This window comes from Cucurbita moschata, unplaced genomic scaffold (genome assembly GCF_002738365.1).
Source record: "Cucurbita moschata cultivar Rifu unplaced genomic scaffold, Cmos_1.0 Cmo_Scf00008, whole genome shotgun sequence".
Lineage (NCBI taxonomy): Eukaryota > Viridiplantae > Streptophyta > Magnoliopsida > Cucurbitales > Cucurbitaceae > Cucurbita > Cucurbita moschata.
This window is the reverse complement of record NW_019268524.1, coordinates 2,204,527-2,219,164: the sequence shown is the minus strand read 5'-3', so window position 1 is coordinate 2,219,164 and position 14,638 is coordinate 2,204,527. Positions and strand designations below refer to the sequence as shown.

At 32.1% G+C, this 14,638-nt stretch overlaps 3 protein-coding genes across 3 annotated transcripts; 2 read left to right on the top strand and 1 right to left on the bottom strand.

Moving 5' to 3' along the window:
• The first annotated feature begins 6 nt into the window (after window positions 1-6).
• LOC111446683 (gamma-glutamylcyclotransferase 2-1-like) lies at window positions 7-3,105 on the top strand. Its single transcript, XM_023085602.1, has 9 exons — window positions 7-283; window positions 752-873; window positions 1,008-1,084; window positions 1,161-1,217; window positions 1,462-1,518; window positions 2,201-2,241; window positions 2,387-2,458; window positions 2,535-2,614; window positions 2,705-3,105. Exons 2-9 carry the CDS (start codon window positions 765-767, stop codon window positions 2,887-2,889), a joined length of 678 nt encoding a protein of 225 aa, XP_022941370.1. The 5' UTR covers window positions 7-283; window positions 752-764; the 3' UTR covers window positions 2,890-3,105.
• Window positions 3,106-4,842: 1,737 nt separating this feature from the next.
• On the top strand, window positions 4,843-9,350 carry LOC111445860 (AIG2-like protein D). The gene is made up of 6 exons (XM_023084380.1): window positions 4,843-5,041; window positions 6,245-6,317; window positions 6,437-6,529; window positions 6,884-6,988; window positions 7,789-7,930; window positions 9,096-9,350. The coding sequence occupies exons 1-6, from the start codon at window positions 4,890-4,892 to the stop codon at window positions 9,131-9,133; spliced, it is 603 nt and encodes a 200-aa protein (XP_022940148.1). The 5' UTR covers window positions 4,843-4,889; the 3' UTR covers window positions 9,134-9,350.
• Window positions 9,351-9,992: 642 nt separating this feature from the next.
• Window positions 9,993-13,753, bottom strand: LOC111446233. Its single transcript, XM_023084959.1, has 6 exons — window positions 13,496-13,753; window positions 12,087-12,169; window positions 11,310-11,378; window positions 11,105-11,176; window positions 10,297-10,406; window positions 9,993-10,103 (listed from the first exon to the last, which is right to left on the bottom strand). Exons 1-6 carry the CDS (start codon window positions 13,525-13,527, stop codon window positions 9,993-9,995), a joined length of 477 nt encoding a protein of 158 aa, XP_022940727.1. The 5' UTR covers window positions 13,528-13,753.
• Window positions 13,754-14,638: the final 885 nt, after the last annotated feature.

The following is a 14,638-nucleotide window of genomic DNA, read 5'->3' as shown; positions in this document are numbered from 1 at the left end:
AGAGAGAGAGAGAGAGAGAGAGAGAGAGAGAGAGAGAGAGAGAGAGGAAGAACAGAGCTCAACCACTCTCAAATCTCAATTTCGAAGCTAAAACCCTAACGTCTTTTGGCTTGAATTCCTCCCTATTTCTCTCCGTCGTTGATTTTTTTTTGCATTTTTTTCTCTCTCGCTCGCTGTTCTTCGCATTGTTCATTAGATCAGAGGAAAAGAGAAGAGAAAAAAAAAATCTCGCTCGTCCTCGTCTTTCTCTCTCATTTTCCGGGAAAAGTTTTCGGATCTTCGCGTAAGAATTAAGTTCTTTGTGTCTATATATACCGTGATGTTCTCCATGTGCTCCGTTGATTGATCGAGATTTTTGGCGTTTTTTTTTTCTTCCGATTGTTTCTTGACTAATTTGTGATGCAATGCGGGCTGTTATTTGTCGCACTCTACGTTTTTTTGTATTATCCGCTTGAATTCTCCGTTCGTGGTTTTAATTTTCTAATTTGAGTTTTGGAACTAAGACGAGTGCGTTATTGGTCTAATTATAGACCATTGATGGCGATTTCAGAAACATTATCCTCTGATTTTTTCTTTATTAGTAATATTCCCTTTCTTCTACCTCTTTAAATCTGCATTTTGATTTCTGATGAGTAGATTTTAGGCTAACTTTTGAATCATAGAACTAAATTCTAGTCAAATTTGTAGTTTAACCTTTGAATGCTTAGGACTTGTTCGATTAATCTTGATTATTGTTTTCCTCTTTTTTCAGGAGCTTTATAATCATGGTGTTTTGGGTATTTGGATATGGCTCACTGGTGTGGAACCCAGGATTTGAATTTGATGAGAAAATTGTAGGTTACATCAAGGATTATAAGCGCGTATTCGACCTCGGTAAATTTACTATTTCCAGCTAGAAACTGTTGCACATGTTCTTTTCAATACTTCAAATCATCCATTCAGTTTTGATTATGTACTGGATATGTTAATTTTCTTGTTCATAAAAATCTGTCTCATATTTGGACCAGCATGCATTGATCACAGAGGCACGCCAGAAAATCCTGCTAGAACTCTCACGTTGGAACAGGAAGAAGGAGCTATTTGTGTAAGATTAACTGATCTAAATAAGATTAACTGAAATTAGTTTTTTCAAATTAAAGAAATTACAACTTTTTTGGCAGTGGGGAGCAGCTTTCTGTGTGCGGGGGAGTCCTGAAAGGGAACGAGCAGCAATGGAGGTAATTTAATATCTTTTCAAATTTATTTTATGAAAAATATAAATGGTGGAGTTATTTGGGTGGCGCAAGAGTCTTCTTATCTATCATCTTCATGGTTTGTGGTTGAATCAATATAATAACCCTAGCTGCTTCATATCCCTTTCTTCATTTGGAATTTTGTGACTTAACTTTTCCTTTTGGAACTTCATTCCCAAATCATTTGGAAGTTATGAAAATTTGTCCTTTTCCTTTTTGTGAATTGCAGTATTTGGAGCAGAGAGAGTGTGAATATGATCAAAAGACATTGGTTAACTTCTACAAGGTGAGATTATCAATTGGTTCATGTTCTTCTCAGTTCATATTTACGGTATTGTCAAATTGAAGTTCTATGTTTTTAAGAAGCCGGTTCATATTATTGATATCGTTAAATTGAAGTTCTACATTTTTAAGAAGTCGATTCTATGAACGGTTCATATTATTGATATCGTTAAATTGAAGTTCTACATTTTTAAGAAGCCGATTCTATGAACCGTTCATATTATTGATATTGTTAAATTGAAGTTCTACATTCTTAAGAAGCCGATTCTATAAACGGTTCATATTATTGATATTATTAACTTGAAGTTCATACATTTTTAAGAAGCCGATTCTATGAATGGTTCATATTATTGATATTGTTAGCTTGAAGTTCTACATTTTTAAGAAGCCCATTCTATGAACGGTTCATATTATTGATATCGTTAAATTTAAGTACTAGATTTTTAAGAAATCGATTCTATGAATGGTTCATAATATTGATATTGTTAAATTGAAGTTCTACATTTTTAAGAAGCCGATCTTATGAACGGTTCACATTATTGATATCGTTAAATTGAAGTTCTACGTTTTTAAGAAGCCAATTTTACGAACGGTTCATATTAATGATACTGTTAAATTGAAGTTGATTCTATGCATAGCATCCTCCATCATTGATTTTAACTGATCTTTTGAGGTTCTACATTCAGGAAGTGGACTCTCTTGAGCCAGCGCTTACAGGAGTAATTGTGTAAGTGCCAGCCTTTGCTCTTTATGATCTTCCTCTTATCTGAATGTAATATGAGCAAAAGGGTAGCAAGAAAAACGAAGTTTAAACTTATATCTGCACTTTGTTCTAACTTTTCGACCAATTTGTATCGTTCGTACATACGCAGTTTCACGTCGACTCCCGACAAAGAAGTGAACAAATACTACCTCGGTCCAGCTCCATTAGAGGACATGGCTAGGTAAAATGGTAACATTTTAACTTCATTTCATTGTGCTAGTCTTAGTTCCTCATTATCCTTGGTTCACTTTTAACAGACAAATTGCAACTGCTTCTGGGCCTTGTGGAAACAATAGAGATTATATTTTCATGTTAGAGAAGGCATTGTTTGACATAGGTGAGCTTTTGGATAGTAATGGCTGGCTTCTTTTGGTTTGTTCATCACCATTTGTGTATGTATATAAAAATTTCTTATCTTGCACCATAGGTCACGAGGAGGAAATGGTGATCGAGCTCGCGAACGAGGTGAGAAAGGTCGTCGATCTCCTCAAGAATGGAATCTCGATGGACAACAAGCTGCTCGGAGCAGCGCCCCACGTAGTAGTACTCAACCCGCACTTACCGTCCTTAGAACTGCAACCACTTCCAGAAGCCATAGCCACAGATTCGTGATTCCTAAATCTCACAAACCAGGCAAACCAGAGACTTTGTAGTGTGATGGTTAACAACAGTTCAGTTACTACCATTTGACCTGTACTTGTACTTCTAGGAATAAACTTTGCAATTTGTTACCGTTTTGGGTTAGTTCTGTATGTTTCACGGCCTTGAACTTTGGACATTATAATCAAGTTCTAAGTTTATTTGAATGAACCATAACTGCTGCAAACATGTGGTTCGGATTTCCAATTCGGTTACCAACCTAACAATTTGTAACAGTTCAAGCCCATCGCTAGTAAATATTGTCCATTTTGGTCCGTTATGTATTGCCGTTAACCTCACGGTTTTAAAACATGTCTACTAGGGAGAGTTTTCCAATCGATATGGGATCTAGCAATCTATCTCTTTGGTGTCTGGCTCATTCCTGGACATCATCTAATGTCTGGCTCGATATCATTTGTAACATCTCAATCCCACCGCAAACACATATTGTCTGTGACCGGTTAGCTATCAGAGAGAAAATTCTACACCCTTTATACTTCTCATCTTCGATGTGGAATCTAACCCAATTAATCGTCGAAAACATTTCTCAAAACTAAGATTTTAAACTGATTTTATTTTTGTTTTTGGTTTTAAAAATTACTTCACTTCAAATATTTTTCCTTTTACTCTTATAAAGAGGTTTTCAAAAGCAAACCAAATTTTAAAAACTAAAAAAAATAATTTTTAGAAATTAGATTTTTTTTTTGAGAAAATTAAAACAAATATAATTTTAAAACGAAAAAATGAAATAATTATTATAAGTGTTAGCATTTCTTATTTTTAGAGTTTTTTTTTTTTTTTTTTTAATTTGTTGGAGGATTTGATAAAATCTCATAATTAATCGTTATAGTTTAATAAAACTCTCATAAATAAGTCTTTAATAATTTTAATAATTTTAACCTTTATAATTATAGAACTGAATTATAAAATTCTCATAAATAGTCTTTAATAATTTTAACCTTTATAATTATAGGATTGAAAATTTATAATTAGCAATTAGTATCTAATCTTTTAGATCATTTTCAATTTAACTTTTAACTTTTTACAATTTTCAATTTTTTTTTATATCATCCATTTATGAATTCTCAATTAAGTTCTTCAATAAAGATGGTTGAAACTAACAAAAAGGTGTATTGCTAAATTATGTTGAAAATTTAATCTCTCCATCTTTAAATTTATCATGGCCTTATTCGACACAAATTTGAAATTTTAGAATCAATTATTAAATATACCATTCAAAATCATCTCACATAGGTAAGTTAATTTTAAAAAAATGAATTTGTTAGATACGTATATAGCACAAGATTGAAATTTTACGAACATATTATACATAAAATTGAAAGTTTAGAAATTTATTAGACACTCCGAAAGTTATAGATGAAATAGACATATATCTTAAAGTTTAAAGACATAGATTTATAATCTAATTTATTAATAAAATAATAATGACAGATCGTCGTTATATTAATAGATTAAAAGAGAAATATTTTATTAATAATTTTTATCATACGTCAAAATTGAGATTTTTTAGAAAATTCATGATAAATTGAGAATTACCTTTTAACAAACTAAAGGATTTTTTTTTTTTTTTTAATTTAAAATTTTGAACTGAAAATTAAAATTTACTCCAAATCCTATAATTTGAAAAGGTAGAATTCACCAAAGAAATCTAAATAAATTAAATTTATAATTTAACTTATTTTGTTAATGGAGGATTGTTTTTAACTATTTCTTGAATTAAAAATATAAATAAAAATAAATTAATAAATTTATTTATTTATCGAAAATATAAACAAATATAAATAAATTAAAAATAAATATAAATTAATAAATTAAAAATATAAATAAAAACAAATTAATATTATTAACAGCCCCAGGTGGGTGAAATAATCGGGTTTGATACGTTATTTATAGCAAACAAGTTCATTTGTGTTCGGGTTGGAGACAAATCCCAGAGAACATTTCAGCGGAAAATGGATTCGGCATCTCTGGCTTCTCTCGCGCCTTCTCATACGCAGCAGAATCTTCACAGAGTCTTCGTCTACGGTAGTCTCTTGTCTGATGAAGTCGTTCATATCCTCTTGAAGCGCACTCCTCAGTCCTCTGCTGCCGTCCTCAATGACTTGTTCGTTCTTTCATCTTCTATTCTTAATCTTTGATTTTCAAATCATCGCTGTTAGTTTCTTCTCTTTTGATGTATTCGAAGTAAAATCGTTCTGGTTTTCGAAACGAGATTTCGATTCTCCATTTCAATCTTGTGATTTACTCGGATTTATGCTGTTTCTCTGTTTAATTCGTAGTTACTGAAGTACATGCATGTTCATCTTCTGTTAAATATTGTTAGAGAACTGTTATGCTTCTCTCGATTTTTCTAGGTTTTGTTGCTTAGTTGACATTAGCGTTATGATGAGAAAGAATTGCATTAGAAATATTCGTCTACTCTTAGCGTTTTGATTTGCTAAACGTTGCTGTTATTTCCTCTCTTTTTGGTAATTTTGGAGTAAAACTCGCATCGATGATAGGCTAATTCGTGCTGGTTTCGCATAGGAGAGTTTGATTTGCTACTCTTAGCGTTTTGATGAGAAAGAATTGCATTAGAAATATTCGTCTACTCTTAGCGTTTTGATTTGCTAAACGTCGCTGTTATTTCCTCTCATTTTGGTAATTTTGGAGCAAAACTCGCATCGATGATAGGCTAATTCGTGCTGGTTTCGCATAGGAGAGTACGATTCGCTCTATCAATCTTATGGTTTACTCGATTGATGCTGTTTCTTTGTTTAATTCGTCTTTATAGAAGTTTGTGGATATTGATCATCTATTACTTATTGTTAGGGAGCTGTTATGCTTCTTGTGATTTTCTAGGTTATATTTCTTAGTTAATGTTAACGCATATGATAAGAAAGGATTACTTTAGAAATATTCTTCTACGTTTAAGCTTTTTGATTTGCAAATCAAATGATTCTCTTCAATTTATTCTTCGTCACTGTTACTTTCTTCTCTTTTGATAAATTCGAGCAAAATTTTTGCATCGATGATAGGCCAAATTTGGTCAGTTTCCTTAACGAGAGTTCGATTCACTGCATTGATGATTCGCTTGAATTTATGTTGTTCATTTGTTTAATTCTTCTTTTTAGAAGTTTACAGATGACGATCTCCAAATAATTAGTACAAACTGTTATTGCATTGCTCTATGTGATTGCTCTAATTTTCAAGGTTTTGATTCTTAGCTTATACGATAAAGAAGGATTGTGTTGAAACATTCTTTTATTGCTCGCTTGTATTCCCGAATTCATGATTGAACTCTGTAAATTTGCTCGAGAATTTGCAGTCAAAGATTAAGCATTAAAGGACGAGTTTATCCAGCGATCATACCTGTTGATGGCAAGAAAGTATCTGGCAAGGTTTGTATACCATCGTGTGTTGAATGATTATTAATGAATCTGAATTTCTTTTACATGTCGTTTTATCGTTTTCATATTGAACTATCCTGTACTCTTACCAACTATCCCTTACACTGCAGGTTCTTTCAGGCATCACAGCCACCGAATTGGATATTTTAGACGCATTTGAGGATGTTGAATACAAAAGGAGCACAGTTGAGGTCACTTTAACGGTAAACTAAATGTGCTTTATTATCAACTACTTTTTACTAGATTTGGTCATTGAATTGGAAAACATAGATCCATTCCGATCAAGTACTCCCTACTATAAAATACTACCCTTTTGGAATTCGTTTTTATAACTTGCTATACAAACATATCAGTAGTTCTTCATTATTACTACCCTTCAGTAAATTGCTCGGAAGCTAATGAAAAGCTTAATGAACATTGAGATCACTTTCCGTTCTAGTGCGCTGGCAATTTTTCTTATGGGGTTCGTACCACTTAATTATTTATGCTAATGAAGATAGTTGAAACATATGTATATTTAATCCTCTCCACGATTGTGCTTTCTGATCTTTTTTTAGGCTATAGATGACCTTTTGCTGGACAGTCTTGAGAAGTTATTAGTTTATGTCTATATTTGGAACAACGAAAGGGATCCAGACCTGTATGGAGATTGGGATTTTGAGGTAAAAACTTAATCCTTTGTTGTTCCACTACACAATATAACATTTATACATCATACCACGGAGAAGAAACTTTTCTGTTTTTGACCACTCATATAACCAGGGCATGTGTTCTTATAGGGTTCATCAATGATTTAATCGTATACAAATATAAGAAATAAATTGAATCAAGTCTTATTGGTTTTTTTTTTCTTTCTTCCACATTTTTTATTTCCCCGCCCCCCATTCTACAAATGAGATTATGATTGATTCTTCATTTAGTTACTTTCCTTGTTTTTATATCGTAAATCAGATGCATGAGAGGAATCACGGATCTCCACAATATATGATATTGTCTACTTTGAGCATAAGCTCCTATGGCTTTAGGCTTTTAGAAAAAGGCTTAGAAAAAGGCTTCGCTCCAAATATATTCTTTTAGTTAGAAAGTCATGATCATTTTCAAAATTAGCCAATATGGGACTCACTCCCAACAATCCTCAACAATGCATTGATCGAGATTTCTTAAATTTAATCTTAATTTCCTTGATAGGTTTTGGTTAGTTCTGTCCTCTAACCATAGTTTCAATAATGAACATTTTGTATCTCTGCTAAAATAACGGGAATCTTGTCTGCGGTGATTTTGTAATTTTCTTTTTCCTCGTCTGGCATTTGCTTGTACGTGAGAATCTTGTCAGCGGTGATTTTGTATTTTTTTTTTGTCTTGGTCAGAACTTGGGAAGTTAAAAAGCGCGATGTGTAATGTTATTCTTTATATTCCCATGCGTTTTGAAATCTGAACAATTTTATGTACTGCGAATCTTAAGGAGTGGAAGCGAGTTCATCTGGATGCTTACCTGGAGATGGTCAATGAGTTTATAGAAGAATTTGAGCATCAGCCCCCACAAGAACCATGCGCGGCCGTTGATGAAGCAGGACAGCGATGCGAAAAACCACTCCACTCTCCAGGTAGCAGTAATACCACTTCCAAACGTATTTTCATGCTAATACATAATCCTTCTATTTGTCATTCATACGCCAATTTTTTGCGAATTAATTATTGCTTATTTTTCAAAAAAAAAAAAAAAAAAAGATTAAAATTTTGACTAAATTAATAAAAATACTGCATAACTTTGTAAATTGTCATAAAATATCTATCTCCTAACTTTTAGATGTATTCACCCTTAATTTTAAAAACAAACAAAAAAATACCTTTATCTGGATGAAATTATTAGTATACCCTCAAAAGCACTTTTAAAAACTTAACTTGAATTTTTTTTATAAAACATTTAGAAAATTATAGGTAAAAGTGGTATTAAAAATTGAAAACAAAAATCAAATGTCTATCAAATCTTAAATATTTCATTTTTTTATTTTTAAATATTTTGTAATGAATTAAACACGTCATTCAAAATAGTTCGTTCATGAAAGCACTTTCAAAAATTATCCTGATACATGATTTTTGGCCTTAACTTCAATAACACTTCAAAACATAAAACACTTGGTTATTTTTTATTATTTTTTTCTATACGTGCTTAGTTGTTGATAGAAAAATATTTCACTTAGAAACACTAGTTTCCAAACCGTCTAAATACATTTATTTTCTTGGTTAAATTATTAGTTTATCCTGTTTTTATGTTTGTATTTAATAGATATTTAAAATTTAAAAAGTATTTAATATTATGTAAAAATGTTAAATAAATATATCTGAACTTTCAATTTGTCCAATAAGTCTCTAGCATGTCCAACATTTTTTCTATATTGATGTGAAATAAAAATCTATTTAATAGGACTTTAAATTTTTAATTTTGTGTTTGATATATTAGCGATTTTTTTTTTATATAGAAATTAGGGGATAAAAAATTTATTAGACACCAAAGACTTTCAAAATCGAAAAATTAGTGATTTAGTTGATATATTTTTTAAAAAAGTTATGAATTTATTAAACAAATAGTTTGAAAATTATGATTCAACTTATTCAATTCAAGTACCCATTGCAAACAAAAATCTCCAGTTTTCTTATGAGAAAACTTTGTTAGTGCGGATGCGTAAATCTTTTAGCTTACTTGAAATATGGCTTAATTTAAAATAGGAGAGACCCGTCAACTTATTCTTAAATGTCTAAACTTTCCAGCACAAGAAGAAGAACCTTCGAAACTAAACGGCGAGTAACCTGTTGCAGCTTCGTACCTCTGCTTAATCTGGTGGGATCGACCAGAACCCACAGTAACTCAAGTTTTAGGCCACTCGGTATTGCTTTCAAAATACTTTTAAGTCTACTCTCTCTGCACCCCACTTGGTATTGCTTTCAAAACAAGAGAATTTCAATATTTATTTGAACCTAATTCAATCCAAATAAATTGATAATGCAACCAGTTGTTTTTTTTTTGTCATCACCTTAAACCGCTAGTTATGGTTAAGGTAAATTTACAGAAGATTTAAAATGTGTTTAAAAGATTACATTATATCATTTAAATGATAGGAATTAATTCAAGTCTCCCATATAAAACTTCTCTAAACTCACTTAGTTCCAAAATTTTAACAAGAAAAACAATATAAAACTCTATGTAAACTCACTTAGGATATGTAAGTGCACAAGTTAATTATTGAATAATCTTGTTAAAATTCTAAAACTTTAACCAAAAAATTAGCTCTAATGTTGTTTTCATTAAGTTTTATTCAATTTTCTATTATACATATATTTTTTAATTCGTGAGTATTACTGTTCTAATAGAAACACAATGGCAATTAAAATTATAATATTTTTTTAAAGGTTGTTAAAATTGCAACACTTCATATATTTGGATTGCAAAACATTAATTTTTTCCTCTAAATATAAAGTTTTAAAAGTGTATTTGTAAAAATTATTTTTTTTAAATATATTTTTTTTTAAGAACAGTTCCAAATGTGTTTTGGTTTTCTTTTTCTAAAAGGAATATACTTGGGGTTTTTTTCTTTTTCTTTCTAAAAGGAATATACACAAATAATTAAAAATAAACAAATAAATAAAATGTCATCAAACATTTGGGGATTAGAAATTTTGGCTAACCTCAATGCTCAGCGGGCTGCTACCCTCCAGCACCTGGATTTCTCCGGCGCATGGACAAACTGTTCCGCCACACGCACTGTAACAGTAATGGCACTGCATCATAACAACATTCAAATTTCTTATTTAATCGATTCCTATAAGCTAACTTTTCGAATTACTGATGCAGAAGGGATGATGAATGCAGGACCTTAAATTTGTAGGGAAAGAGAAAAAGAAAAAAAAAAGAAAAAGAAAAAGAAAAAACTTTTAAGGAGTGTATCATTGAAGACAAAGTAGATTATAGCACCTCAAGCATATTCCTTAAATATGGTTCTTCGTTAAAATAATCTCTTTCGGACAAAAACAAAGGATACTCTGTATGCCAATGCTTCATAACGGTTCCGTAACCAACTTTTCCTGAAAAAGATGGAAGATTTGTGAACGTGTTTATATCCATCTGGATAAGCTCGGCCACTTCATAACGGTGTTGGAGATAACTTGACATGATCTCCAATACCCAGTTTGTTCCACACCTAGCATAAGAAGTTAAGAAAATCACAAATGGAAAGTAGGCACTGCAGAAGCAAGACGTATGCAGGCAAATTATCAAAAACAAGAGAAAATAATGAATATAGAACAAATGTTAAAAAAAAAAAAAAAATGCAACAAAAAAAGACAGTAGCAGAAAAAGGTAAAAAATAACTGTCAAGAAAATATAATTGGGCAGTATCCTGGGAGGCGGATTGGAACTCGCAATGTGAATAATCTTCTGCAATGCTGCTTTTAAAGCAGCACAACAGGTCAATGTCTATGCCAAGAACAATTAAGAGTTCATAGCATCATAGAATACAATTACACTAACACATAAAATGAAGGACGGACTTCAACGAGACTGTCAATTTTCACATTTAAATTTTTTGGTTTTAGACGTGCAAAAAGTCTCTTCAATACAAAATTGTCTAATAGTGACGATAATAATAACCAACATTATGGTGAAGGAGATTATATGCAGTTATTTCTAGGTGCCATCAAATTTAGTTTCTGTCCTAGGAAAGAGTGAACCATTTAAGGATACTCAAATACTGATTAAAATATTGTTTAAAAAAAAAAAGCACCTGCCAAACTATCGAACGGTGGTGATGACCAGCATCCATGGCATACTCTGCATAGATGAAATCCCAAGCGATCTGATAAGGAAAGAACATAGTAATTGTAGTACGCTGGTAGATTATTAGTAAAGGTCGATGACAACATGTCATACTTTGTAAATTCTGTATTTCGTATTGGGAAAAACTATCGTGGATGCCAGAAACTTCTCACCTACTCCAAGGATGCCAAGCGATCCACTGTTATTGCATCTGTCTGGACAGCCCCACAGTCCAACAATTCCTATAATTGATTAAAGAATATATAAATCCAACAGATACACGAAGGTTTATTTGCAACTAATTATTGCACGATGTTCCACGTGAATGTGATTGGAGTTCAACTGAAGCCTCATTTGGAATGCGGAAAGAAACTAAAAAATCAAGCACTTAATGTCAAATTCTACGAGTTCATGAAAAACAAGTTATATTAAATAAAACTATAAAATTTTGGTTTATATATCTAAATTGGTCAAGTACACTCACCATTTGTTTGTCCAAGTTCGTTTAGCATTTACAATATATATATATACATACACACATATAAGAAGAAAAGAAGAATAAATGTATTAACAAAAACATGAAAATAAAGATTAAAAAACTATTCATAAAAAAGTGAATAAGAAAATACATTAGCAAAGTTATGAATATTTTTATTAATGTGAGCCTTAATTAGAGGAGGTGCTCGATGCATAAAAACATAATACAGTAATCAATAATATTAATATGAACCATGAAGCGCACATAGAAAGTAAGAGTTACAATATCTAAAGACAAATCAAAATTGAACTTCTGCATCATATCCACTAGCAAAATCCATTAAATTCTCTTAACTGATAAATTATTGGAAAGATATTGAAACTAAAATTTGCAATGAAACGAATAGGCCTGATGAACAGCTTAACTTAGCGGTAATCACTAGAAGTCAGGCGTGAGCCTCGATCAAACTTACCTTTCGAATGAACAACCCAGGCGACTGCATTGCAGGAGTAAAAACAAACTAAGGGGCGAAGGAGGCCACGTGTACCTCGTGGCCTGCAAGTATAAGATGTCGAACAACCTTTATGCACAGAACAATGTATTGCATTATCAAGCAATCTCAAGGGAAGAAGAAGAAGAAGATAAAAAATGTCGAACAACCTTTATGCACAGAACAATGTATTGCATTCTCAAGCATTCTCAAGGAAAGAAGAAGAAGAAGATAAAAAATGTCGTAAAGCAATGCATAGAACTTAAGAGTTGAACTATAGTTCCACGAAGATAAACCAGAAGAAATTTCAGCAGGATAAGTAACATGCAGGAAATGCAGATCAATATAACCGAAACTTCGAGCGAGAGAAGGAAATGTCATCAAGCACAGAAGAAATCTCTCAACATTCTAAAATTAATGAAACTCGTCAGGAGAAGTGCCTTACAGAATTTTTAAACATCAAATCTGAGAACGGAAGAATTCAAGCTCTTAACAGAACGAAATCCAAACTCCATTGCATAAAAGAAGTGGAACACATTCAATCAAAACCGAAGAAATTTCAGTAAGATTTTCGTGATCTTCGACTCCAGAAGACTGATAGCGGAATAAGTTGCATATCAGGAATGCAGAACAAAATAAATTGACATTCTGAGCGAAAGAAGAAAATGTGACAAAGCACCGAAGAAATCTCACGACATTCCAAAACATAGAGAAATTCGACGCGAGACTGACCTCGTAGAATTTCTTAACATCAAATTCAAGAACTGAAGAATCCAAACTCAAAACAGAATGAAATCGAAAACTCCATTGCATAGAACACATTCAATCGAAACGAAGAAGTTTCAGAAAGACTTCGTGAAGTTACATTACAGGAAACAAAACACACATCAAAATAAATCTATATTTCGAGAAAGAGGAGAATGTGATCAAGCGGCGAAGAAATCTCACGGCATTCCAGAACTAGAGAAATTCGACGCGAGACTGACCTCAAAGAATTTCTTAACATCAAATTCAAGAACTGAAGAATTCAAGCTCAGAACAAAATGAAATCGAAACTCCATTGCGTAGAACACATTCAATCGAAGCCGAAGAAGTTTCAGAAAGACTTCGTGAAGTTACATTACAGGAAAGAAAACACACATACAAATAAATCGATATTTCGAGAAAGAGATTAGAATGTGATCAAGCACCGAACAAATCTATCGACATTCCAAAACTAAAGAAATTCAACGCGAGAACTATCCTTACAGAATTTCTAAACAACAATTCCGAGAACCGAAGAATTCAAGCTCATTAGAAACGAAAATCCGAACTCCGTTGCATATATCCAGCGGAAAAAACACAATCAAACAACAGAAATGAAATCAACATTCTGTAATGGAGGAACTGACCTCGATAACGCGAGTAGCGCAGCCGAAGCCATTGCCGGTGATGTAGTAAGCAACGACCTAACTATTCCTCGACGCTGAAACCGCCTCCGCCTCTAGTTGACTCCACATTCAATCCGGTAGATCTGTGCAGTCGCGTCTCTCGATCGAGCACACTGATCAACTTCATAAATCGCTCTCCTCGATTACTACAAATACATATACAGTGGAGAATCGGAGATTAAATAAATCAAGGATACGAGCCAGAGCAAGAGCAAGAGCAAGAGCAGCGGTTGTTCCCTCGAAAATAGGTTGGGAATGAAGAATACGCCTCGTCATTCATCGCTATATATAGTCCCGAAATTCCCGCCAAACAATGGGAGAAGAAATATACTTTTAATAACTGGTTCATTTTTTTGCTTTTTAAAATTTTCAAGTGATATTCTTAAAATTCAAACAAAATTATAAAAATTAAAAAAAAAAAACAAATTTATTTTTGAATTATTTTTTAAAAACAAAAAATCAAACTGTTATAAAATAATTGCATTTAGAATATTGAAGATGATTTTGTTCTCCATCTCTGCTCCCACCCACCCCTGCCCGATTATTAATTATTATTATTATTATTCTTATTATTTCAAATAAGTTATTGTATTTGTTTGTTATTATTATTGTAAATAATGTAGTATTAAAATTTTAGTTTTTAAAAATTTAAAATTATTCATTAATTTTTTGAAATTATTATTACCCTTCTCCCAACTGAAGTAACTAACTTTCCGATGCTTCCCTTTCCCATTATACTAAGCCCCATTTTCACTCAATCCCGACCGTCCATTTCCATGATCATCATCGTCATCATCACTCCGTGGGTCCCACCATGCCTTAATCCGCTGCGACGCAACCAGAATAAGCCCGGCGTACGACATGTCGTCCACCACAAAAATAATTCATCAAAAATATCCCACGTGTACGATTGTGATGGGTGCTTATTTTAATAATGAATGCAATTTTCCTCTTAGGTATAACGGCTCTCTAGATTTGTTAAAATAAAAATTAATTTTCATAATGTTTTTATTAAAAATAACTTTTGGAAGAGCCTTTTTTCATTGGTTTTAAACGCCCTATTTTCTGGAATTCCGTTTAAGAAATATTCTTTAGAATATTAAT

Bases quoted from the DNA above. Each gene is read 5' to 3' on its own strand.
- LOC111446683 (XM_023085602.1), top strand. From the start codon at position 765: ATGGTGTTTTGGGTATTTGGATATGGCTCACTGGTGTGGAACCCAGGA. The intron at 874-1,007 runs GTAAATTTACTA...TATTTGGACCAG, and splicing joins TAAGCGCGTATTCGACCTCG to CATGCATTGATCACAGAGGC. The intron at 1,085-1,160 runs GTAAGATTAACT...CTTTTTTGGCAG, and splicing joins AGGAAGAAGGAGCTATTTGT to TGGGGAGCAGCTTTCTGTGT.
- LOC111446233 (XM_023084959.1), bottom strand. From the start codon at position 13,527: ATGGCTTCGGCTGCGCTACTCGCGTTATCGAG. The intron at 12,170-13,495 runs GTCAGTTCCTCC...TTATACTTGCAG, and splicing joins GCGCTACTCGCGTTATCGAG to GCCACGAGGTACACGTGGCC. The intron at 10,407-11,104 runs GTGCTTTTTTTT...CATCTTTTTCAG, and splicing joins ACCGTTCGATAGTTTGGCAG to GAAAAGTTGGTTACGGAACC.
- LOC111445860 (XM_023084380.1), top strand. From the start codon at position 4,890: ATGGATTCGGCATCTCTGGCTTCTCTCGCGCCTTCTCATACGCAGCAG. The intron at 5,042-6,244 runs GTTCGTTCTTTC...GAGAATTTGCAG, and splicing joins GCTGCCGTCCTCAATGACTT to TCAAAGATTAAGCATTAAAG. The intron at 6,318-6,436 runs GTTTGTATACCA...CTTACACTGCAG, and splicing joins GCAAGAAAGTATCTGGCAAG to GTTCTTTCAGGCATCACAGC.